The 26,679-nt window shown below is 43.7% G+C and overlaps 2 protein-coding genes across 2 annotated transcripts; one reads left to right on the top strand and one right to left on the bottom strand.

Annotated features, from left to right (window-relative positions):
* Positions 1–296: 296 nt before the first annotated feature.
* Positions 297–8,412, bottom strand: spty2d1 (SPT2 chromatin protein domain containing 1). The gene is made up of 6 exons (XM_064313545.1): positions 7,877–8,412; positions 5,999–6,113; positions 3,841–5,847; positions 1,627–1,786; positions 1,391–1,468; positions 297–959 (listed from the first exon to the last, which is right to left on the bottom strand). Exons 1-6 carry the CDS (start codon positions 7,940–7,942, stop codon positions 866–868), a joined length of 2,520 nt encoding a protein of 839 aa, XP_064169615.1. The 5' UTR covers positions 7,943–8,412; the 3' UTR covers positions 297–865.
* Positions 8,413–9,155: 743 nt separating this feature from the next.
* On the top strand, positions 9,156–26,625 carry LOC135242489 (lysoplasmalogenase TMEM86A-like). Its single transcript, XM_064313546.1, has 3 exons — positions 9,156–9,326; positions 18,480–18,744; positions 19,780–26,625. The coding sequence occupies exons 1-3, from the start codon at positions 9,306–9,308 to the stop codon at positions 20,205–20,207; spliced, it is 714 nt and encodes a 237-aa protein (XP_064169616.1). The 5' UTR covers positions 9,156–9,305; the 3' UTR covers positions 20,208–26,625.
* The last annotated feature ends 54 nt before the right edge of the window (positions 26,626–26,679 follow it).

The raw sequence follows: 26,679 nt of genomic DNA, 5'->3' as shown, positions 1-26,679 counted from the left end.
AGTAATTCTACACAATGCTTGTGAGAAAACCATTTTGTTTTATACTCGCATAGCAACTTTTAAAGAAGTCAGTCATTCTAATCTAGAGCACTCCAGGTTAGACATCTCTTCTATCCAACTCGGTGACCTAATTGTAAACACCGTTTGCACTGGATGGGAATATACTGTAAATCACCCATTTTACAGGAACAGGAGCTCTCCAGAATACTGCAGAAGACCTCCGTGCCAATAACCACTACAGTTTAGAACACACACTAACACAGACACAGACACACAAAAAACCAGAAAACAATGAGATCTGTCAAATCTTTTAAACAAGGGAAAAATACATTACAAATGGCATTATGTCTTCTCCTGTAAGCAATTAAATTATTAGCATTAGTAAAAGGAGACCACAAAGGCTGAGGGCCATATGTCTATACTCTGACTGAAAAACAGATTAGCTGCTGTTCACTGATTGGGCAACTAAAAAGTAAATATCTAAGATTTCTATCGACAGAAAAAAAAACATTTGAGGAACATGATTTTATATTATTCTTCCATTAATAGGGTGCAGCTCAATGATTGATGACAAAAGTAGTGCAAAACCTGCTTATTCTGGGGAAATAAATAGTGTAACAGAGGAGTTGTCAGCTCACTGCTCTCCCTTCCTACCAACTGTTCCAATCCTTCCACTTTCTCTTGCTTTTTTCATTTCGTCAGTTTTCCCTGTTCCAAACGTCCTCTCATCCTCCTCGATATCAAACACAAATGAACGGGAGGAAAATGTGCAGCGTTTCATGGGGCAGTGGCTCGGCCTCCTAGTCCACACCCCCCTGCTCTTGGCGTGAAGGACAAAGTTCTCTTGTAACCAAACAGATGAACACTATCTGTTTTTTCTCTTCTTGGCACTTTGCTGTTTCAGTTCCTCTTCCTCCCGCTTCTCCTCTTCCAGGTCCTCAAGCACGGCCAACTTCAGGCTAGTGCAAGAACAGAAAAATGATCAGTAAAACCCACCCTAATGCCACACACGCAAACAAAAAAAACACTTGCAGTAAGTTCAGCTGCGGTGAACACTAAATGCTTGCAGTACCAATAGCAAATTACAAAATCAAAATCAACAGAGATCAAATCCAATCAAATCCAACAAGTAAGGAAAATAAGTTTAATAATTTCTCTTGGCACACTTTGGCAGATCCTTACTCATGGGAGTGCTGGCATGAACACAGAAGTAAGGAATTCCCCAGCCTTGGATAACAGGTGCTCCCCAGTGTAACATGCTAACTATGATAATGTGCTACTGCTCCTGTGATTTGTTACTGTAGATTGTGTTTGTGAAAACCCCATTTAGACTGTGCCTTTTACAGGCCAGATGATGAAAGATGTGGGCTGTCTCAAATGAATCACTCACCTCCTGGCCTCCTCTTTTTGCTGGTCTCTCCAGCTGCTCTCCATAAACCTCAGTGCATAGTCACTTTCATCTTTGAATCTGCAACAACACAGACTGTTAGTCACATATACTTCCTGAGTTTAATGTATTTGTTACTGAGCACTCTAAGGTGAACACACACACACACACTCCCTCTCTCTCACACACTCCCTCTCTTTCTCTGAAGTCTTGGCTTTTAGCAGCCGCCTGTGGCTTACTTGGTCCGGTCATAGCCGAAAATTTCCCTGATGTGCTTGGAGATTACGCTTTGGTCTTCCCCTTCGTCATCGATGAAATCCTCCATTTCAGAGTCGTACTCATCCTCCATGTCCTCATACTTGCGCTTGTAGCTGGAGGTTATTGGCGGGAGAGGTGGGCCTGTGGATGCAGAGAGACCCCTTTAGTGTCAGCAGAAGGATCTGACAGGCTGGCCTAAACACAGCCAATTAAAAAACGAGGGCTGCTTCTCTGTACACATCATTGGAAAAGGATTAATGGTCTGTAAAAAAAAAGTCACGTTCTATACCACTTAAGTGGAGAAAGTGCCTGAGCCCTGCCTTTCAGTGGGACAGCGGCTAGGTGGCGGACAGCGGAGCGTGGATACCGCTGACTCACTAATCCTAAGCACTAAGCAGTGGAGTGGAGCGGTTGTGGCCTGTTACACAGAGGCCTTTGTTTGCTGCCATTTTGGGATGCCTGTAGTTGAACAACACAGGAAACTACTCTCCAAACTGAAAAACATTGCATGCTCTTCTGAAACATTCACCTGTAACCAGTCAGGTTACAGTAATTTACACTATTCCATTAGATTTGCCTGGAACTTTCCATAAACAGTGCAGGTGGAACTGGAGCAATGTTTGATTGGCCAGTCAAAGTCTACCTGAGAGCTGCATGTGAAGTGTCTTCCTATGACTCATGTCTGAGTGAGCATGAAATGTTCGCTGTGGCGTGAAAGTGGTGCATGGCACTATATACAGTTAAAATCAATTAATTCACTATATACAGTGACACAATTTTTTGCTTTTGGTTGTGTACTCTAGCACTCTGGATTTTGAAATAAAGCAACAAATATGAGGTTAAAGCACAGACTGCCAGCTATAAATTGAGGACAATTACATCCATATCAGATGATCCATGTAGAAATTACAGCCCTTTCTAAACATACTCCCCCCATTTTAGGAGATCAAATGTAATGGGGCAAATGAACATAATATGAAATTAATTCATCATATTTAGTAGTTTGATGCAAATCCTTTGATGACTGCCTGATGTCTACAACCCATAGAGGTTACCAGACGCTGGGTAGCTTCCCTGGTGATGCTCTGCCATGCCTGTACTGCAGCCATCTGCAGTTCCTGTTTGTTAGTGGGACGTTCTGCCTTCAGTCTTGTCTTCAGCAAGTGAAATGCGTGTTCAATTAGATTAAGGATGGGTGATTGTTCCAGAATGCTTTATAATGTACGCTTTTTTTGCTATCTCTAACCTGGTTGTTGTTATTGAGGCAAGTGATTTGCATCTTGTCATGAACCCTCTGATGTTATCCTAGTGTAGTCTTCTATTTATGGTAATCTTTGACATACCTTTGCCTACAACCTGGAGAGTGTTCTTGTGTTTGACGGCTGAAAAGAGGTTTTTCTTCACAATTGGAAGTATTCTTCAGTCATCCATTACAGTGGTCTCCCGTGATCTACCAGGTCGTTTGCAACTGCTGAGCTCCCCAGTAAATGTTTGCTTCCTAACAATGTGCCAAACAGTTGATTTTGACATACCCATTTTTTTTAAAGCTATGTCTCAAATTGTTTTTTTCTGATTTTTATTATTTGGTCCTCGTGTTGAGAGACAACAGCAAAAGAACCCAAATGCAAATTTCAAACCTAGAATCATTGTGAATGAACTAAAGATGCAAAAACACACAGTTGGCCAAAAAACAACTGAGTAGCCAATTGTCCAATTACATTTACTCCCCTAAAATGTGGGAACACTGTATAAAAAGGGCTTTAATTCCTACGTGGATCACCAGATAAGGGTGAAAATTCCCTTAAATTAAAGAGGACAGTCTGCGCTTTAACTTCATATTCATTGTTCTATTTTAAATCCAACGTACTGGAGTACACAGACAAAACAATATAAATTGTGTCACAGTCCAAATTCACTTAGTGCAAGGTATATGCACCTTTCTATTAAAAGTGCCTAAATCATTTTAACCCCTTCCCGCAAACTAGTGGCCAGGACACCGACATCTTGCGATTGCTCAACTCAGACATTTAGTGCTCCTCCAATCAAACATTGAGTGGAAATGACAAACTCGGTGTCTAGGTTTATTAGTAGACAATGCACTAAAACTGTGACAAATATGGAGGTTTTCACCCACTGTCACGTAGTCCGTCCATTGAACAACCACCCACCGCCCAGTCTCAATGCTCAGCCCTTACCAGGTGGTCTCATCATGGGTCTGTATCCTGGAGGAATCCTTGGTCCCATTCCAGGTTTTGGCACAAAGTTCTTGGAAGAGATGGTTTCGGACACCACCGTGCACTTGGGTCTCCCGGGCCCGGAGCCCAGGCTGCTGATGGGTCGCCCCTGTGCGCTGCTGTCCCCTGGCCTACCGGGCCCTTGGGGCATGGGCCGGACCCCACTTTGGGAACTCCCCCCAGGCCTGGGCTGGAGATGGCCAGAGGGTCTCGGAGGGCCGGAGGGGGCTGGTCGGGTCTGTCCGTTGCTGCTGCTGTCCCCTGGCCTACCGGGCCCTTGGGGCATGGGCCGGACCCCACTTTGGGAACTCCCCCCAGGCCTGGGCTGGAGATGGCCAGAGGGTCTCGGAGGGCCGGAGGGGGCTGGTCGGGTCTGTCCGTTGCTGCTTGGCCTGGCTGGGGGTGGGGGCCCTTTCCCCAGCCGTGCCGGCTCCCCTTTCCTGGGCTGCGGGGGGACAGAGCCCCCAGGTCTCCCTGAGGTGCCAGAGCTCAGCTTGGCCATGCCGGGGGGTCTGGCAGGGGTGGAACCGTGAGGGGTAGAGCTGGGTCGGGTCCCAGACCCAGCCGATTTCCCAGGAGGTAGCGAAGGAGGGTTCCCTTTCCTGTGGATAAGGTCACTGCTGGTGCTGCTTGGCGGTCTCTGGCTCAACGCAGGTCTGGGTGCAGGCATTTTGGCGGTCGCCAGAGTGCTGGCTTTCATAGGTGCTTTGCTGCAGAAGGCACCTGAAGGGCTGGAGCTGCCGGAGACAGGTTTGGGTCGGGCTGGGCAGGATGGCTTGGAGGAGCCATTCGGCCGTTCCCTCACCTTCTCCCTCTCCCTCTCCCCGGGGGCGTGGGGCTTTGGTTTCTTACTGGTCCCAGTCAGAGGGGGCTTCTCTGAGGAGCTCTTGTGCGGTTTCCCATTCTGAGCCATCTTGTTGGCTGTGAGCATGGGTGCACTCCTCTTGGAGGAGCTGGGGGTAGCCTGTGGCCTCCGGTCCTGCCTGGCGTCTCCTCCTCGCTCCCACCTGGCGTCTCCTCCCTGCTCCCGCCTGGCATCTCCTCCTCGCTCCCGCCTGATGTCTCCCCCCCACTCCTGCCTGGAATCTCCTCCTCGGTCCCGCCTGGCGTCTCCTCCCCGGATCCCCTTGGCATCTCCTCCCCGGTCCTGCCTGGCATCTCCTCCCCACTCCTGCCTGATGTCTCCTCCCTGCTCCCACCTGGCATCCCCTCCCCGGTCCCGCCTGGCATCTACTCCCTGGATCCCCTTAGCATCTCCTCCCCGGTCCCGCCTGCCTTCTCCTCCTCGGTCCTGCCTGCCTTCTCCTCCCCGGTCCTGCCTGCAGTCTCCTCCTCGGTCCTGCCTGCCTTCTCCTCCCCGGTCCTGCCTGGCATCTCCTACTCCCCTGTCTCGCTTGGCATCTACTCCCCGATCCCGCTTGGCGTCTCCTCCCCGTTCCTGCCTCGTGTCTCCTCCCCGATCCTGCCTGGCATCTCCTCCGCGATCCAGTCGCCTGGCCCTACGCTCCATCTCTAGCTCCTTCAGCTCCTCCGCCGTGCGCAGCCTCTCCTCACTCTTCTTGACGGGCTTCAGCTCCACCGGCTCAAACTGCTTCTTCTGCGCCAGCTTCAGGAGTTCTGCAAAGTTCATGGGTGGTGGGGCAGGCTTGGTTGCAGCGGGGGGCTTCTGGGAGGGCTTTGAGAGGGGCCTGCTGGGCACCCTCTCTGGCTCTGGCTCTGGGTCTGGGTCTGGGTCTGGGTCTGAGTCACTCTGGGAGTACTCATAGTTGTCCTCATAATCTGTGTCCCTGTGGTCTTCTGATGCTTCAGCCTTCATCCCTCTCTTTTTGGGCAGCTCAACCACTGGGATGCCGTTGTAGCCCTTGAAGTTGTCCTTGGTCCGGGATGCCATTGCCCGGGCCTTTCTGTCAGACTTCAGCTCCACCCTTTTTGCCAATAGCTCATCTTTTTGCTTCTTCATTTTTTGCTCTGCAATAATCAATGACTCACATGAAACACACATGGTAACAAAGGTTCCTGCTAAACAAATGACAATAATGAAAAATAACAACACTTTCATTAGATCCTATTATATTTAAACATATAATAATTACATATCAACTTAGATTACAATGCATACCTTTCTTTTTATCCTCCACCTCTCTCTTTTTCAAGAAAGCCTGGATCGCAGCTGAGTTGACACCCTTTGATCTTGGATCTTTCTTAGGTGGGCCAGCCTGAAGGCTGTAGCGCTTCTATTTAAAACAACAGAGATGATCAATTACATCACAAAAAAATTAATTGCACATTAAACATTCAGGTGCTGCTGCTTTTTTTGGAACACGAAGACATTAAATAATTGTGGCTTGACGTAAACATACACATAAGCTACATATCTTTTTGTGGAATATATTCTTTAAGAACAATTTTGGTGTCTGCTGTTCATGGAAACAGTTGATTACATTCTGGTCTTATACATGAACTACAGTTGTCGTGGCAGCCACAGATTAAAGTTATAATGTATCTTACTTACAGAGGCTTAAACAGTTCTCAAGACTGCTATTATCAGCCATACAATCTATAATATTGAACGTAATATTTTATAATAGGCTTTCATTTTTTAAATAAAATTTTAGCTGTGCTATTCTGAAGCCATCCCTGTAACAGTCTCCAGAACATACTGTTTAGATGGCTTCATTCAATTAGGAATTGATTTTATTATTTAATTGTTTTTAGACTATAGACTATATAACTCCAGTGGCTTCTTGGTCAGGTCTCTGTTGTAAAATGGCTTCTCTACGTCTCAGGATAAAGGTGAAATAAAAAGTGATGCGAGTGGTGTGGACATGGTAAACCGTAATAAGACTTTAAAAAAAACTAGTACAACAATAACTGTAGGTCCACTGCTTTGTAAATATATAAACGCTATTTTCGTGCGTGCATGACATAACATGAAGACTCTAGCACAATAATTACGCAATTAAAAAAATTATTTCGGTCAAAAGACTGTGACAGACCGTTGAGACTTAACACGTGGTGTGCAGAAATCATTGAAACGTCATTAGCTTTCGTGTTCTTGCCAGTGTTGAGTGTACTGCCATGAACACGTTCAACCGTAAACCTTTTTTGATTTTTACACTGTTGATCTTGTGGACCAAGATGGGTAAAATAAATATAGAATTTTGTAATTGCTGGGCGATAACCCAGCAATGTTAAACATTACTTTCCTTTGTTTAGGATTCCAGGCCTGTCTGTACAAATGCACTGCTATTCGAATTCATACACTAAAGTAGTTCCAAATACACGTCTTGTCCTCCCTGGAACTGTGTAATTAAGATTTTGCAAACGTTCGGTAATTGATAGGTGTGGTTTCTCGCGATGTCCAGTTGTGACAAAACAAACGTGGACATATTCTTAAAGCAAGAATACACTTTGAATTGCGATACAATGTAACAAACTGGCAAGCTGAGCGTTATTTTATTTTTCTACAAAATATCTTCTAGGGTGGGACAAGATTCTCGTTACAATTTTGGCTATCCAGTTTAAGATGTGGCTGACGTCGTTAAGCATCCATTTACTTACATTAACTGTATACTGGCTCAATAATTTAAAGCGAAGAGTCGCAGGATTACTGGCCAGCAAGAAAAACGACAAAAGTTGAATAATTTCACCGGAGATGGCGTGCTTCACGATTTCACAACTGGCCTACCTAGTTCAACTACCACACACACTAAGAATTATCCAGAATCCGCTAGGTGTGAATGACCGAGGCAACAAACTAAACTACTTTGCGCATCTCCTGTGTGTCTAACTTGATTTACTAGCTGTCTTTTGCGAGTACAAGTATATAAACTGTATGGCTAACGTTAACCAACGGAATTTAAATGTAGCAGTCTCGCTACCTTGGCATACATAGATTTACTGCTTAAGTATTTGTACACAGCTAGCAGCCGCTGACATTTGGCTTGGTATGTGTTAGCTTACTAGCTAAATACTATAAAGTGTTTCGCTAACTTACCTTTAGGCTTACGCTGTTGAGGCCCTGGTTTTGTGAAGCAATTGAGAGGACATTTTCGAAGTCCATGCTTATCTTTTTCGGGCAGAGGTCCCCCCCCTGCGCACCACAACAATCTTCTTCGTATTCCTGCCGTTTCGAGCCCAGGAATTGGGCTTCTCTTGTAACTGTCTAGTCGTACCTGCGCCCTGTCTACACAGGGCGTTGTTTGTAGTTAGCTAGTTTCCTAGTGAACTAGCTTTATTCTTTACAGCTAGCCAGCTACCTGCTTATCTAGCCAGCTAGAAAGCTAATTTCGAAGCTACAAAACTAACCCAAAAAGAACAAACAAACACGCTTCTGAAGTTAACATGGGCTTCAACCACGACGTGGAACCGTTAGCTAACTATTCCATTTATACAATATACGTCTGATGTTACAACGAAACAGGCGAAAATATATTTCCAAGCTACTGTTGGATCTAGCCTTGGCAAAAAGACTAGTGCTTCTATCGTGTCACAACGTCATCCGGTTTCTCTACGTCAGTTCCTCTTTAAACATTTGAGTCAGCTCTTTGCAAACGCACTATAATCTAAGATTGATTGAAAAATATCTCTGAAATTCCATAGCAGCTCCGAGAAAAACCAATCATATAACAGAATATCTTAACTGTACCTTTTTGCAGCGGAGTCAATCGGTCGTTAAGTAACGTTAGGTCTACATTTTGCAAATGTCATTGCCTTTGATTTCCTGCAGACGTTTTTATTTTAGTTTAATAAAACTATTGTACCTTTCACGTTTAAGTGTATCCAGTGTACATATAAATATATTTTTGTTAAAGATATAAAATATGTGTGCGTCATTTATATTGCTTGATAAAGATGCCACTACAAATCAAAATTTGAGGTCGCAGGTAGCAGCACAAAATGTTTCCCATATGTACTGATGCCAACATCAGTGTGGTTCCTGATGAATGCGGAGACGTGTTTGGGAGAGTGACTTTGAGTTGCATTGTCTTCATAGATATCGTGTATTTGTGTGGTTAGTTTTCACCTCACAGGGAAGTGTTTTAAAACATTTGCGAGTGGGACCTATACATAAAAGCCTATTTTTCTGAATATAGTTCGCGTAGGCCTACTTAGTAAACATCGGTCAAAACTCCTCCCATCAAAAAGCGTTGATGTTTCTAAAGCCTGCCCCTTATACAATATTGCCTGTTCCTAATTGGTCAGTTAGTTTAGCCACATCCCATATGGGCTTTAATATTCTGTCCCCGCCTACGATTATGACAGATTTGTTCCCACCCCCATTGATGTCAGGCTTGTTCTTAAAAAAAGGCAAAACAATCCGCATGACAAAAACGCTCCAATATCGCTTCTAGGTGGCGAACAAAGCGCAAACGCACTCTGTTCGAATATTCCGAATATACGAAAGCATTGGGATCACACCAGATATGGTTTCGCCTGTCACAGTGGTAAGCGCTTTCCGTAGACTATCTTTGATTTAGTTCCTTTTAGAAAACAATGCTAGCTAATTGAATCGATGCAGTGCTCATCTTTAAGGCTGCCTCAGGTTACAATGTTTAGCCTACTGTAGACCTTCAAATTCTTTATCCTAGATGCAACGATTTATGGACACCACGGCGTATTGGTGATGTTTTGTTATGACCGGACAGTCTAATTGTATGGAAAACAGGTAGCCTATATGTCTGATCAGCCTTTCCTTCAAGAGAAGCAGGGCAAATAAGGCAATATTGGGAATCTGCCTTCTATCATTTTCGTCGCATGATTCGGGTTTTAACAACGGGTCTTGGTTCATTTCCTGAAATAGGATTCGAACACTTACAGTGATAAAAATTAGAAGTAGCCTATAGCCTATGTATTCTGTCGTGCTTGTTGGAGCTCGCTTGGAAAACACTGAACACGTGATCAATAAAAGCATGTCAATGTTTATCTCGTCTGAGCCGGTTCCTGTAATATTTTTTATATAGGCTGCGGACTTTCCCAAGTAGCGTAGGCTATTTGTTTATGTCTGAATGTTTAATTGCAAATTTCACCACGTTTATTTGCATAATTCAAGAAGATCCGGAATGTAATATCGCGACTCCATCCTTTGAAGTCGCAACGACTTTTGCATAACTCGTCTTTGAAGTAGACTATTCATGGTCCCCACACCTATTTCTTCCTGTTACCGTTATTGCCTTGTTTTCCGAGTTTGAGCGCAGACAAGCTAGTGTTAAACAACTGCACTTAGGCTATGCAGAAAAAATATCCCGAAAGGAATAAGTAGCAACCTTTATCAACTAGCCTTTCGTGAACATTGCCATTACAATTAAAACACATGCGATTCATAAGCCACTTTAAAAATACATATTGAGTTCACACAGCTACTATTTCTTCGTTTTTGTTTTCTCGGATATCCTTTGTTCTTTTTCTTCTTCCAAAGGCTGTATTTAACAAAAGGAAAAGCTATCATGTGACGACCTTTTTGTCTTCTTTCCTGTACCCTCCAGTAACGCATGCGCTCACCAGCTGACCCGCTGTGGTAGTGTATCAGAACGCGCATTTACCTGCTGTTCTAAATGTTTTTCTTTCGCGTTCCCTGCAGGTGCTTGGGCCCATTTATAAAAACATATTTTATACGAATATGTTCGTATTCATATACGTATTGTGTTTTAATTAATAGCCCCACATCAGTTAGAATGTTCTAAGATAGGTGAAGTACTTCGAATTTAGCCGTTGCTACAACGCTGTTACACTGATATAATTGTGTTGGCTACTCTTCAACGACAAGGATGACGGAGGTGATTAGTTTTCATTTCCAGGCGCATAAAGGCTTGTGCTTGTATCACAATTTAGCTACACTCATAAACCCATGGAATAAATCCCGAGTTCCGACTGCAGCCTGTGTGGAGGCAGGATTAAGCGCGGGTTGCTGTGGAGATGGGTTCGCTGCAGCTGTGGCGACGTGAAAGGCTCGGAGTCTGAAAACAAAACGCTTCCTCATTTAGTAGCCAAGCCACGGAAGACTATCTTTGGTTTGGATGTTCTCTGTTGTCTGGTGTTTTTTATAGTCTGTGTGTCTGTTAGAGAAAAAGGGGGTGGTGGGATGGAGAGGGCCTGGTTAGTGAAGTCTCTACTCAAGGTTTAGCCTACTCAAATTTGGACGCTGTCCGCAAGCACGTGATTGTGGCTGTGGAAGTTGAACGAAATTTTTATGAACAGGGCTGAAGCGTGTATTGAGAAGGTCGTAGAGTTGTCTACAGCATGACATGTCAACACGTCTTGCCTCAGCCGCCTTACGGTGGAGTTTAAGAGGGCACTGGTCGCCACTCGCGGTTCTTGCAGTTGCTGATAATAATAGTGTAGCTGGTGCCACTTGATGCCGCGCCGGTATAAATTGGGATTGGGCGAATTATTGGGGGAAGCGCTTTGGTACCAGCCGGGAGGAGAGGACAGGTGCACACACACCCGTTGGCGTTGGAAGAAGGTGTAGTGCAGGGGTCATCAACTACATTTGTCCAAGGGCCAGAATACAATGACGTGCACTGGCTGAGTAAGGGCAAAGCCTTGGAGCGCTTCATTGAACTCAGTGATCAAGTTGTGGATTTTTTGAAGCAAAGTCAATCAAAAGGAGCAGCTGACCGCTTGCGCATCATGCAAGACAGAGAATACATGTGCAACGTTGCATTTTTAGCCGACTTTGAATGGACTCAATCTGCAACTACAGGGGAAAGAAAAATCTGTGGTGGATATGGTGGAAAGCTTGATGCTTTTGGAAACAAACTTGATCTATCCCATGCAGATTTGTTATCGGGGAGGCTGGTGCACTTCAACACACTATAGACAGTGGGTGTGAGCAACGTCATTGAGAACATGAAGACATTCCTCACACAGCTGAGGGAGAATTTCCCTGCCAGATTTGATGACTGCCATTTCCAGGGATGTCATTGAATTTGTGCGTGACCCATTTAGCTCAAACAAAAAGGGTGGCGTAGTACAATTCTACACCAGGGGGTGTTACTAACTTAATATATAGAAAAAAAAAATAGAAATAGAACACATAAATATAGTCGACCACTTCCCACAGGATTATTGCTACACACTTTGGCACATCTTTCTTTTGTAAGAAAGAGGGGGAAAAAGATCCTGCTGAATACGCCAAGTGTAACACCCCCTGGTGTAGAATTGTACTACTCCACCTTTTTTGTTTGAGCTAAAGGGGAACTCTAAGGCCCTTGGGATATCCCCCCTTGCAGTTATCAAATAAATGATGGAAACAGAGTTAAGTCAAAGTGCCAAAGTTTATTATAACAACAGTATGCAATTCATGTGGCACCAGTATACTTGAGTGCCTATCCCTGGCTTTAAAGCTGGGCTGGACCTGTAGCTTGAGAACAATAGACTGGGTGGTTAACCGAGGAGAATTTAGTGGTAAGCATATTAAGCTTTATCATTAGAGTGCGAAGCACTGACTAATATCACTACACTTAAGACAAGTACTCACACTTTTCAGCCTAACACTTGTAATATAACACTTGTGGAAACTGCACTTGCTAGTTTCACGCTAGTGAGATAAAGAAATATAAGCACACATGTTCACATCAAGACTCCTCAGCTTACCAACCTGAGATACTACCAGTTCTCCTCGCCTACAGTCCACCCTAACTAGCCCTGGGGAAGTGCTGACCAAAGGAACAAACAAACAACAAGACCAAACCTAGTATATGGCTGGAACTAACAAACGTGATCCGGCCGGCCAATGGTGTAACTTCATAACTCGTTCTTCAAAATTCTTTTGCCTCATACCGGCTCATACGCCGGGCAGTCTAGAAACCAAATCTAAACCTGGAAATCCAAACTGACCGTAAGGGACTGATGAATAGTAAGAGCAGCAGAAGAAATCTGCAAAGCTCCCTGAAAAGAAATACAGACATTAATTTGGTCACCTTATTTAATGCGCACAATAGAAATCAACGAAACATTTCCTTTTAATTTACAAAGTATTAAAATGCTCAAGCTTTATTTAATCCATCATTAAAAAGAGGCATACCTTATACGTGGGGACCAAACAAACACTCCCTGCATACACGGACACCCTTCCGCACCAGCGCTCTTACTAAAAAAATGGAGAATCAAGGCTTAACAATGTTTTTCCGTTCTCCAACAAACATTCACATCTTAAACCCATTCCATCTTGAGATTAAAACTTTATAAAAACTTGCTCACTTATTGTAGCACTTCAATCTTTTGGCTATTATAACAAGACCGGTGCTAGATAGTTTGCCCCTGCACTGAGCAAAATGGCAACAATTTCGATGGTTCACTACACCTTCTTCCAACGCCGACGAGAGTGTGTGCACCTGTCCTCTCGTCCCGGCTGGAACCAAAGCACTTCCCCCAATGATTCCCCCCATTCCAATTTATACTGGCTGTGGCATCTGGTGCCACCGGCTACAATAGTAACCCCTGTGCCATAAGGGAACGTTATCAGTTACACTCTGGTATCTGAATACTGTCTGTCTTTACAGCCAGAACAAAGCTTTTGATAATAATGGGACTTTCATCATCGGTTGAGTGGAGATAAACCGATTATTATTCCAAACCTCTGCAGACTAAATTATAAATCAAGGGATTTGATGCCTACGCAGTTGTTAACATTTCTTTCGCAAGTGAAGTACCATTATATTTACAATATTTTGTACAACTGCAAAATCAAATATTTATCTCAGTTTCAGTTTTTATTGGGGAACAACTGAACACATTCCCTTTAACGGACCACATTTGGGACAATGATCGACCAGAAATATTAACCCAGTTTAATTTATAAACCGGTCAAACTCACTGTTTTCCCTTTCATGTCCTGTAGAAATAATCTTAAACTCGTCTCCTGTGAACACATATAGATTGGGCGGTTTAGTCAAATATACAGGATGCTACCCTGATGAGGTCAGCCAGCCAGCTAAGGTCGAATGGTTTATTCTCATTTTAATCCCAATCTGTAAACACAATATCATTTTATATCATTTTATATCACCAGAATCAAAACACACCTCTTTTTAACTTCACCTTGGCTCCAAGAAATTGGATCTGTCTTGTGTCCTAAGTCTGATCCTGTCATCATAAATTGAATTCTGGGGTGTCGTGTTGCTGGCCTGTTTCAAATACTTGCTAATCACTGAGTATGGAGATATCATATGAGTTGACTTTATTCTTGTGGGATCACTTTTTGGCACCGTATAAATTTATATTAGGAAATGCTGCAGTTATAGAACATTAGACGTTGTTCCTAATTCAGTATTATCTGTTTTACTTTAAAGTTGCACTCTTTGAGTACTGTTAAGCCTTGTACTTTTATTTTTAGCATTGCTTTGGTTCATGTGTATTTGCTTTCAGCCCTGGCTGTTCCATTACTTATTGTAGCTCGTGTTGCTACACATTTAATTTTTCCATGCCATGTTCGCCTTACAAATCGACCAGTTTGCTGCCATCTAAATAACTAATGTAAAGCTAACATTTTTTCTCCAAACTGTGCCCACAGTTTCTGAAACTCCAGAAGTGAAGAGGGCATACTCTTGCTCCTGTAGGCAGCGTATCCGTCTTCATCACCTTGGCATGACCTTTCTGCCTCAGCACTGTGTTTTCCCATCATGCATGGGTCTGTGGTTTCGCAAATGAACGCTGCCCCTTCATTAGATGTGGGACCACGGGACGTGTCCAGCTCAGGGGGCACGACAGCGCCCCCAAGGACATTGGCAACCCTTTGAGGGCAGTTATGACCATTAACCTGCGTTATTATTTCCTGGGCAGAAGTTGTACTTTAAGCTCCTCCGTTAGGGGGATCGAATGGTCCTGCTGAGACTTAAAATAGTGTGTTGTGGGAGTGTGGAGGTGGATACTGGCCCTCTGATGCAACGAAAACCAGAATCAGTTCAAAAACTGTGCACAGCCTGTGGTTTATCTTTCTCAGTCTGCTCCTCTGTGAGCATAAGAGATTCTGGCTCCTTTGTTTTCTGTTCTCATACTTTTCCTGAGCTCACAGTTCCACAGGGTAATGCATTTGCAATTGAATTTGATTTTTTTATTTGCATTTGTCTGACCCGCCATGAGACACAGTAACAATAGCTCTCCACAAGGAGGTTAATCAGCAGGATGAGGGTTTTGCAATTTCTCCTCACACTTGTTTGAGTTAATGTATTTTCCATGATGAGAAGGGAGGAGGGGGGTTTCACTTCCCTCAACACTATGTGCTACCCCCCACCCGCCAGGACTTGAGTCTGAAGGACAGCGAGATCTAATGTTCCATGGTGTTTGGTTTCAGTCGTTCTTAATGGTGGGTGGAGGAGGTGATCTGGGGTGAGCTGATGTAGTTAAAATTGACATAAGGTTTTGTAACATTTCTCCCTCTATCATACCCGCTATGGCTGTCAGTTTTTCACATGGCCGTTTTGACTCCTATCTCACTCTCAATCTCGCCTCGTACATTATACTTAATTTCAGATTTGTGTGTGTGTGTGTGTGTGTGCATGTGCGTGTGCGTGCGTGCCCTGGGTGAAGCCTGACAGTTTTGCATGCACAAAATAATGGGCAGCTCTCATAAGAGAGGCTGGTGCAATGATTACTTAGCCGTTTGTGTTGAAAAACAATGTACAGGCTTGTATGGCAGTGCTAGGAAACACTGGGAAAGGCTCCCAGCCCCGGCAGCAGGAGATGGCGTGAGGGTCTGAGGCTCAGGATTGGAAATATTGCTGTCGGTGTTGAAATAAACAATGAGGAACATGAGGCCTAAATGCTACAGGTTCCCATTGTACAAAAACTATGTTCACATTACAAAAAAAATGAGAGGGAAACCTCCGGCTGAGGAAAGAACTGCGATTCTGAAAGGGAACCCCAGCGCATTCTGCAGACAAGGCCAGGGCTTATAATGTGACCGTTTGTCAACATCTCCTCTACTCAATTTCACATTTTGGTTGACTCGTCACTTTTTTTTGGCTGAAAAGAAGAAATATGTCCCCGTCTCCTCTTTGGCCTTTCCTTTTTTTGTGTTGTTGCATTGTTTCCGTATAATTTTATTGGCCCAGGACAGGGGTCAGATGACATTCTCTCACCCTGCTCAATACCATAGTTCATGGTTTATTTATTTATTTATTTTAATTTTTTACATCCCTTCATGTTTTCAAATCAAAAGACAAAGCTAGGCATCACATATTGGTTCATTTATCAAGTGAAAAAGAGGCGTTATTCACATTTAAAGTTTGGTTTCGCATTGTTTTAACTCTCATGTGAATAAGGCTGTGGCTCTGCCTTCATTAATGCATTAAAACAGTCACTCGGTGAGAGGGGTGGGCCTAGAATGATGCACATTAACCTTAAGATTAGGTTTATTGGGTGAGAGCTTCATTCTCATATAGTTCTTGACACACGGTCTGTCCCTGTTTTTTGATTTCCTGTATCTTGATGCTGAAAAGCCACTCCCGCATAAATATGAGGTCACGATTGGCATGAGAGTTTTCAAAGTCGCGTTCAGACAGGGCTGGGTGCTCTGTGCATGATGATGGCCAGAAATCTGCCAAGGGATTACGGTGAAATTCTGTCCAGCCTTGGTGCTGTGGGCTCCTGCTGAAATTCTGTCTGGCCTTGCTGCTGTTGAAGCTATCATCGTTGTCAGCGATAGCTGCATTAGCAGTTGGCTTTGACAATGAGGTTGTGGCTGTGAGAAAGCTGGCATAAGCACCAACGCACAGGGAAGCTCCTCTCCTGCCACAGGGTCAAAGATATTTCCTTCCATTTTCGGCTGCTGATTTTAAGTGTAGACCCCATTGCTGGTGAAGTGTCTTTCCCTCTTGTGATTTCCTAATAGAAATGAGCAGGATAGAAACTGGGTTGTTTTTAGATGAATGCACAAAGAACACAATGGAAGACCATACACCCTGTCCTTAGGTGCTGGTGAGCTTTTTACATTGAAAGTTTCTTGCATGCAGACACACACATAACTTGGAGCCGCTCCAGACCACATAAAGCGCTCTGCTGTGGATGGAACATGGAACAGTAAATAACACGTACCTCGCATGCATCTCCTCTGTCCTTGGTTACGTCTGGGGAGAGTGCTGACTGTCCACAATGTATCCAATCGCTCGTGGAATAGAAGATGAAAAATAAAAAAAAATATTTGGCAGTGAGATTGTCAGCCTTTAGTTTTACTGAAAATGTTTTTGCATGTGTTGTGAGCTGCTGCTTCTTCTCACTTTGCAGACCACCAGTAAAGCCTGCCAAGACATTGAGCTGGAGAGGCCTACTATTTTTAATGGAATATTGTGAGTCTAGTACAGTTAATTACAACAAGCACAAGGTGTTGCTATGCATCTTGGGAGAAGCTGGGGTTGCTAGGAGCCTGTGGAATAATCATGCTGGCTAATATGGTCTCCTGCGGGTGATAAGTATCCAAAGTGAAGGAGTGTGTGTGAATGCATTTGCCATAGGTGTGGTGTGTGGTCAGGGATCCTGATCAGGGGACTTGGAAAGAGGGCAGAAATCAAACCAGGCTGTGTTCTCACACAGTAAGGTGTGTGACGGGGTGTGGACGACGTCTATGACTAATGGAATGTGACTGTGAAATTATTATTATTATTATTATTATTATTATTGTAGTAATTATAGCTCCTAAGCTCTGCTGCACATACAACCTATGTAACAGCCCTGAGGAGTAAGGCTTTGTTGCATGCAACAGTTCTGTTGAAGACACCATTTAGAACTTCTGTACTGTTTGGCCTTTGCAATCCCCATGCCCGGCGAGAGAGAGCATCTGAGAGCCGTTTGTGTGTGTGTGTGTGTGTGTGTGTGTGTGCAAGGGTGAGTGTATTTGAGTTGTGTATATGTACACCAGTATATGTGTATGTGAAAGTGTGTATGTGTCTGTGTGCATGTGTGTCTGTGTGTGTGCGTGTGTGTGCGCATGCGTGTGTGTGTGTGTGTGTGTGTGTGTGTGCGCGTGTGTACGTGTGTGTTCCTGACTTCCTCCCCACTTCTTCTTTTGGCTATGGAGGTGCCCTGCAGCCGGAGACTGTGTCAGTGTTCCAAATGGGTCAGAGTTTGGCTGCCATTGTTCTTCTGCTCTTTTTCTCTCTTAAATGACCTGCAGACTCAGAGCACAATTAACTAAAATGGACTATGAGGAGAATTATGTTTTTGGCTGGACCACAACAGCGGGGCCAGCCCTACAAACGTGAATGTCTTTGACTGCGTGAGTGACTGAGTGAGTGAGCGATGAAGTTACGCCATTGGTCGGCCGCATCACGTGTTATGGGTCCAGCCATATACTAGATTTTTACCTGGTCTTGTTCTGAAAGTCCTAAGTGAGTAAAAAAAAAAAAGTTATGTTTGCTTTTACTGAATTTGAAATCTAAAATGCATTGAAATAAATATATTATCTAGGTAATGCAACACTTCAAAATGTATAAACTCTTCACGTTTGGATGTTGCATTGAATTTAAAAAACATTTATTAAAAGTCTACACATACATAATATGGTGATATATTCCATGTCTGTAAGGCAGAAGCTGTGCTTTATTGTGAAATGTGCTGCTGTGTTGTTTTTACGAAATGGGGTGTTGTTTTTTCTGTCTGTATAGGTGAAAAGCGAGGGGCCAAAGTTGGTGCCCTTCTTCAAGGCCACCTGTGTTTATTTTGTGCTGTGGCTGCCCACCTCGGCACCGTCCTGGTTCAGCGCCCTCATCAAGTGTCTGCCCATCTTCTGCCTGTGGGTCTTCCTGCTGGCCCACGGCATTGGCTTCCTGGGTGCCCACGCCAGTGCCCGAAAAATCCTGGCCGGCCTCATCTTCTCAGCGCTCGGAGATGCTTTCCTGATCTGGCAGGAGCAAGGGTACTTCAGCCATGGTGAGTGTGTGTGTGTGTGTGTGCGTGCGTGCGTGACACTTGGTCAGTCAAATTCATTTGATGCTTAACAGTGTCAACATGATGTTCTGGCGTTTGATTTGGTATGGATGCTGTGAATGTGTGCATTTGCATCTTCAGGTGTGAATATGCGTGAGACCCTGTATATAGTTTTTTTTTTAAAGAGTGCTTTAAGATTAGAGATAGTGCCTTCTCTCAATATCTAAATTGGGAATGAATTCTGTAATGGAAGATGAGGAAGTAGAAGCTGTTCATGCCTAGTTTGGTTAGGGATAGTTGATGTATGTGAAAGTGTGAAATAATTGTCTGATAATATTTACACAAATGCATATGCATGTATGGTTTACTAATGAGATTAGTGGCTGTTGTGTTGGCCTGTAGTTTGTTTTTCTCTATCACTGAGCTGTATGTTTTTTTTAAATAACCTGATCTCAGCTTGGTGTGGGTGTCTCCAACTGTTCTTATCTTTGTGCTGACATTATGTGCCAAATTAGTTTTAGGAAATGTGTTTTCCTGGCAGCAGTCTAGCGTGTCGATCTCACCATGGCTCATAGATTAGAAGCACTGCATGGGGCTGCTGGGTGGCTCATTCAGTTAAGGCACCCTGCTGCTGTGCATGGATGAGCCTCATGGCCTTGGATCAAATCCGGACCGTGCCAGGGCCAACTGTAGCCGGCAGCTCCATTGGGTGACACACAATTGGTCATTGGTTTGTGTTTCTGCATAGATTGACAATATAAAAGGTCTTCCTCTGATTCCACCCAATGTGAGCATAACTGTAGTCTGTGGTGTGAAAAGAAGCAGCTGCATGTTATGGAGGAGAACTGTGCATGTTTGTATACAGTATGTTAATATGTGTATGTGTGCGTCATTGTAAATGACTGTGTATGGTATGTTAATATGTGTATGTATGTCATGGTAAATGACTGTGTATGGTATGTTAATGTGTGTGTGTGTGTCATTGTAAATGAGTGTGTACAGTATGTTAATGTGTATTTATGTGTGTTTTTCCTCCAGGGCTGCTGATGTTTGCCATTACTCACATCCTGTACTCTTCAGCCTTTGGAATGAAGCCCCTGAACCTGGTGGCGGGGCTGGTGATTGGGGGCGTGTCAGGGCTGAGCTACGCCCTGCTCTACCCCTACCTGTCCGGCCCGTTCACCTACCTGGTGGGCGTCTACATCGGCCTGATTGGCTTCATGGGCTGGCGTGCCATCGCCGGAGTGCAGCTGACCAACGACCTGTGGACGTGGACGCAGCTGTCGGCCTGCCTGGGGGCGGTGCTCTTCATGGTGTCTGACCTCACCATAGCCGTCAACAAGTTCTGCTTCCCCGTGCCGCACTCCCGCGCCATCATCATGGCCACCTACTACGCTGCGCAGATGCTCATCGCCCTGTCCGCCGTCGAGTGCCAGGATGCCGACGCTGCTCGAAAGAGGGGGTGAGGTGGGCTGTGGGCCCCCCTTCCTCGCTGCTGACCCCCCCCCCCCGCCACCCACCCACTTCTGAATCCCAACCCCCCCTCAACCCTGGTCCATGTATTTCTGTTCCACATAATGGTATTACTCTTTTTTTTTTTGGTTTGGCCTAGCATTTGATTGGCCGAAGCAGCTGTAAACAATGTTGACCAATCACCAATCGGCTATGTGAAATGCATATCAGGTGTTAACTGTCCTTCTAGGCCCTCCCACTTACCCCCTTCCCCCCCCCACCACCACGGGGTGAATTTAATTTGGTCCAACACTAGAATTTCAACTGGGAGCTCTTTCATACAGCCCAGCACCTTCTGTGTTTCCGCTGGAAAGGGAGGCCTTTAGTCAAGGCTATTGTGCTTACTTTTTCCACCGTGTGTGTGTGTGTGTGGGAGAACAAGCTCCCACACTGTTGCTGTGAGCTTGTATGGAATGTTTGGCTTTGAGTCCTAACACCCACTGCCCACCTCCACACCCCCACCTCTCTTTTTGTTCTCATACTCCTTCATCCGAGCCAGGTTATCATACGTGAGAACCAGGATGCCTTCTTCATGACCGATTCAGCTGAAAGTACTGGAAGCAGACAACCCCCCTGCCTGTGCACCTTAAAGAGTTTAGGAAAAGTCTGTCAGATTCTAGGAGAAACTGTGTCATTTGGGATCTCATCCTGCGGAATTGGGCTCAGGTGGGGGTTGGGGGAGCCGTTCTAGGTTCATGTCCGGTCAGTTTTTTTTTTTTTTTGGGAGCTGGTTTTCTCCTGTGTTAGTGTTTCAGGTGTAAAAGCACCGCTATTTCATTCCCGTTGCTGATTCTCTTGGCCATTAAAACTGTGTCCTGGGGTGGGGAAGTCTCTTGAGTGTTTCAGGTCCCTCAGTATAGCTCTCCCAAAACCCCCAGCTCCTCTGGCCTTTCAGTGTTTTGTGTTCTCTTTGATCACAAGCTTAACATCAACCCAAGCGTAAAAAACAAGTCCACACCCCCCCCTCCCTACTGGACAGAGGCGTTTCTGGAAATAAGTTTTCACGTCACGTTCACATTCGTCCTGGTAAATCATGGTTGTTGTGTTCATGAGGGGACAGTGATGGCACTGCTGCTGTGAGCTTGTGACTTTGTTACTGCCTCTCATCCATTGCCTCTAAAGGGAGGTCATGTGACCTGCAGGTGGTCGTCAGTGTGACAGCTGCACAGTAGCGTTTATATTATTCTGAGCATGCTCAGTAGCCCCCGTAGCAGAGTGGCTGAACAGAGCTATTTCAGCACTCTTAAACCCCTTTTTGGGCCATCCAGTGTTCTCTATCAGTAACTTAATTGTGATATTTTTCCATAAAACTGCTTTTTATGATTATTACACAAAATAATATACCAGTTTTCCAAAAAGTTTAGGACAATTCATAAGATTTATGTACAGAGGACATGATAAATACATCGATACAAATTTGGCAAACAGAAGAGACAGGAAACAAGAGGTATTTTGTTGGTAATTTCATAACTTTTACATTGCAGGTAAAAGGCAAAGGGTAGTTATTTAATATTACTGTCTTCTTTTCTTTGGAAGTGTTTTTTCTGGTAAATTGTATGCATATGTTTCTTATTTTGTTAAACTGAAAATTAGCTTTTATGGCCAATGCAAGTAATTCCCAAAATCCATGGACTACTCGCTGAAAAATGAACCTCTTTGGAAGTTGTGTTTTTCATTGCTGGTACCATTTTTAAGGTGTTGGGGGATTGGTCATCAATGATGGAGACATTTCAGTGGTGCCAAAGACAGTTCTCTTAGGACCCACGGAAATGTCCTTTTTTATGAATAAAAAACGTACGTTGCCGTAAATGAGAGTTTTAGATATTCAAGGCCCGATACATTCCAGGAAAGAAGGTTCCCCCACTTTCTTTCCCCATTCTGCTTTGGATTGCAAAACCCGGGCGTTTCGCACTGTTCTGTGTTCTGTATGAGGCAGCCTCGTATCTTGTTCCTGCACAATCTACATGATCCTTTTGCATTATGTGTGTTGAGATAGTGTCTCTCTCTCCCTCACCAAGTTAGTCAAAGCCCTCCACATTACCTTCTGCACCACAGTGTGAGAAGATAAAGCCCTCAGCATGGAAAAGCAGCCATGGAGAGAGGCCCTCTTTCAATGCCTGACCACCCTCAATCCGCTTAGATTTATATCTGCATCTCCACTTTCTGTGAAGTCTGTAGTTTTGCACACTGTCATTTTTTAGTAGTCTTGTAAAATATGTCTCAAGACAGGCTTAATATTATTTATCAACGGAGCTACTAGTAGCATTTCTAACATTGATTAATGTGGAAAAATCCATCAGTGTACTGTAGTGGGTATTGCGGATTATGTAATTTATGCTTACATCAGTCCTTTGTTTGGCCTGTCTCAAAGGGAATATCTGATGCTGTATTTCATGAAGATGATCACAAAAAGCACCTTTGTTTCTTGTGAATTTTTAGTTATGTCTTATATCATATGAATATGCAGTACTGTATATCTTTCTTTTGTTTTGCAATGTAGTACAAGAGTTAGAAAGTGAAAAACACCCAGCTGGAAAGTTCAGCCCCTATTGTGTCCAGGCAGGGAGTCAAATGTCTGTCTGTAGGGCTGTGTAAACACACACACACACACGCATGCACACGCACGTGCGTGCGCACACACACACGTACATGCACACACATACACATAAACATACACACACACACAAGCACACACACGCATGCATGCACGCACACACACACACACACACACACACACACAAGCATGCACACACAAGCAGGGTTGTGAACACACGTACATATGCAGCAGCCATGCCAAATCGGGCCCAGAACACAGTCTTGACCTGCAAAAGCATCAGATGGATTTGATTTACCCAAGTGTCTGTCTCAGGCAACTTTTGTGTGTGTGTGCATGTTCATATGTTTATTTTAGGATACTCCTTTGTCAACATATTCTTTTTTTAAATTGAGGATACGCATTGTCAGCAAGACGTTTTTGCTTAGTCAGTCAGAAATGTCTGTTTGTCCGGAGCCCTGACATTTTTAAAGGACACATGTGCTGATGTATGGTGAGGGAATGCTACAAACATTGCCTTGACAGAAACCTGGCTCAGAGTCACGCTATTCTGCACTTGATGGTTCTTACAAATGTGTTTTCTGCTTGCATTTGGCTCTGTGTGTTCCCCGTTGTAAATAGGATATAAAAAGAAGACCCTTCTATTTACAGCCTCAGTGTCAGTAGCGTGACTCGGAAGCGTGAAAGTGGCAACATGCAATGCAAGGAAAATAGGGCACCATCACAGATTAACTTTTCTGATTCATATGCAAAAATATTGCTCACAATATTATTATTATTATTGTTATTAGTAGTAGTTGTAGTATTGTTTTTTATGTTATGTGTTCAGTTCAAAAGTGAATCTATTGCTGGGCTATTCTGTGTTTTGTGAAGAGAATCGCTGACAGCTGATTGGCCCTTTCACTGATGCGCTGAATTTGAGTGATGGGGGGAAGACTCTTCCGGAACAATCGGAGCTTTTGTAAATGGATACGGCTGAGCCTGGGCCCCACCTGTTGTCTGTGAAGTGGCTCAGAGGAGGTGTACGGATGTACGAATGCCAGATGACACGGGTGGGGTTTCTCTTTCCCATTCTGCTCACCTGTTACAGCAGGTGTGTGTGAAGGATCGGCTTACTTCTGTCAACAGCTGCCTTGTTCTCCCTCTCTCTTTATATATCACAAAACAGCAGGATGAAAACCACTTTGAATGCAGTATTGATGAGCAGGATTTTGGCTTTGAGTGCTAGTCTTGCATGACAAAGGGAAGGTTGGCAGTGTGGAAATGGGTCTCTGCACTCTTCCATTTATTACTATTATTTTTATTATTTCATTTTAATGATTACTGCTTGAGTGTTTGTTTTTCATGTGAGCTGTATCATTAAGACTATTCTGCTTATTATTTTCTTGGTCTTTTATTTGAACATTATTCTTTGCCTCTTGGCCCAGGTTGACTCAGTCATTATTTTTTCTGGCCACACGGGGCTTTGACCATTTTTTTGCACGTGCTTCTCCTAATATTGAAAGTGCCACTTGTCATTTCCCGCAGAGAGCTCTATTTGCATTTCTACTGCCATTTGATATTTCAGTAATTGTTGTTGCTTGTAGGCGGGATGCCCCTCCACACAACCACAACGACAAGGTGGCTTTAGCCTATGAGAGAGAGGTCTGCTGCAACTGAGCAGTCCGAGCAATCCCCTCGGTGAGAGTGATGAATTTTATAGCGATGACAGAGGGAATCACTGAGTGAGTGCAGCGATCACCTGCTCTCACACGATTATAGCGCTTTGCAGTAAAGCACAATGTTTTCTGATTGGTTTCATAGGTCAGATGATTGACATGCACAGCAGCCTCACTCTTTTCTATTATCTGGAGAATAAAAGTGATTGTGGCGCTTCCTTCTGAAGTGAGGCACAGTAATTGGCTGTCCCAGGGCACAGGGCACATTGCTCAGTGCTCACAGTCTCATTTTCATGTGTCGTGTGCTGTACCAGTTCCTCTTGTATTTCTGGACTGTGTCTCGAAAGGCCAGATCTCGCTTCCTCAAAGACACAGTATCAGCCAGAATCCCTTCTGAGTTCCCAGTCCTCACCTGCGATGAAGACCTGTTGGGGAGTGAGAGTAGGGCTTTGCCAGTTCCATTGATTGATTCTTTTTTTCTTCATTAAGAGTAACCTAACAAGCATTATTGCACCCAGAACAGAGGTTGTTTTGGATGAAGTATGAGAGGATGTGCTCAATCTGTTTTCAAAGAGATGGCATAAGAATGTCAATGCATGGTTGCAGAATGTTAACTTTAAGACCTCCAGTTGAAAGGGAGGTTTTTTGAGGGATTAATTTAAGCCTCAATGTTAAAGACAATATATATTATTAATCTTCAATCCCTGTCGTTGTGGGGGAAAAAATTCTAATTTATTTTGATGTTTAGTAATTATAAGAGAATTTACATAGCACAGTAAGAACAGTATCACTTTAGAAAGTGAATAACGAAGGGTTGTCTGATGTATTGTTGAGTTGATTGCAATATCTTGCCTTATTGTCCTGAGCTTTCATCTGTAGCTTTGTTTATTTCAGTTTGTGTGTGTGCGTGTGCGTACGTGTGCATGTGTGTGTGTCTGCGTGTGTGTGTGTGGAAAATAATAAAGAACTATAAAGGACCATATTGTTCCTTACCTATAGTGAAACTGCTATGAATGTGAGAAAAAATCTAAATGCGTAATAAATGCAAGTACAATGCAACCAATATTTTTTTGTTGTTGTTATTTTTCACTCCCAAGTGATCTAGACTGCGGAATTTGTCTCTGCTGGCCTCACATTAAATTGCTGCAATGGATGTGTATCATGGTACACTGACTTATGTGGCTATATATAGCACTATATGCATATAGTACATTGTGTTTGTTGCAGTAGAAATGTCCTGTTAAATTTGGAACACTATTTTACTATGTGAAATATGTGCATGCTTCTCCAACTCCTTGTGTAAAGCTACTGATGTAAGATATGGCTATATTGCATAGGAGTTAAGCATGCTGGGACCCTACTGTTATTTCATTGTATATTTCATTCATGTTGGGAGAGGAATGAATGTTGAAAGGTATTCTTAACCACAAGGAAATCTGCCTTAAAGGGTCTTGGGTGAGACCAAGTCTGCTCTCTGGTGTTCATAAAGATATTGCAGCATCAGTGTTGCAGCCTGGCCATGTACTGTACTGGAAGAACAATATTGTATTAAGTGCAGTAGTAGTCTTAAGGCAGTGTACGTATTCAGCTGTTTTTAAAATTCTTTGCATATTTAATGCATATTTATGAGATGCATGGTGTTCTTCCCATCTCTTTTGTCAACTTTTGTTTCTTGATGGATAGAAGATGGAGGATGTGAATTGTTGCCTGATGGGGAAATATAATTGTCCTAATGGTGTGGGATGGGATTGTGCATCAGATGGGGACATTAACAAGCACAATACCCCTGATTTTGCCTGACAGCTTCTGCAGCTCCAGCTCCTTATGGCCGCCATTAAGTTTGACTGTGCCATTAAGTTTGCGCAGTAAGTGGTGCTGCAAGAACAAATTCCATAGTATACTTCGGGCATAAAACATTTTTGTGACAATCGAAATAAATGGTTTCTCCTTTTTATTTTAATTCCCATTTTACAACAACTCACTCTGCATTCGTTTAGTAAAGACAGCTGATCACTTCCTTGAGAAAACTGCGAGGTGTGTGTGTTTATTGACCACACTGAAGCATGCAGTTGGCAGGGTTATATTTCTGTTTCTATCTGATGTGTCTGTCTGGTGTCCAGTCAAATTGTTGAAATATATATTAAAAACAATGAAATATTATCTTTTGTGTGATGCTGTGGTCATTTTCTGCAAACGGAACTGGTGTTGCCATGT

Source organism: Anguilla rostrata, chromosome 16, assembly GCF_018555375.3.
Source record: "Anguilla rostrata isolate EN2019 chromosome 16, ASM1855537v3, whole genome shotgun sequence".
NCBI classification, from domain to species: domain Eukaryota; kingdom Metazoa; phylum Chordata; class Actinopteri; order Anguilliformes; family Anguillidae; genus Anguilla; species Anguilla rostrata.
This window is presented reverse-complemented; position numbering and strand designations above follow the sequence as displayed.

Excerpts from the sequence above, each read along its gene's own strand:
- spty2d1 (XM_064313545.1), bottom strand. The coding sequence starts at position 7,942 with ATGGACTTCGAAAATGTCCTCTCAATTGCTTCACAAAACCAGGGCCTC. Across the intron at positions 5,848-5,998 it reads GGTGGAGGATAAAAAGAAAG|AGCAAAAAATGAAGAAGCAA; the intron begins GTATGCATTGTA and ends TGATTATTGCAG. Across the intron at positions 1,469-1,626 it reads TTCGGCTATGACCGGACCAA|ATTCAAAGATGAAAGTGACT; the intron begins GTAAGCCACAGG and ends GTGTTGTTGCAG.
- LOC135242489 (XM_064313546.1), top strand. The coding sequence starts at position 9,306 with ATGGTTTCGCCTGTCACAGTG. Across the intron at positions 9,327-18,479 it reads TGGTTTCGCCTGTCACAGTG|GTGAAAAGCGAGGGGCCAAA; the intron begins GTAAGCGCTTTC and ends CTGTCTGTATAG. Across the intron at positions 18,745-19,779 it reads GCAAGGGTACTTCAGCCATG|GGCTGCTGATGTTTGCCATT; the intron begins GTGAGTGTGTGT and ends TTTTTCCTCCAG.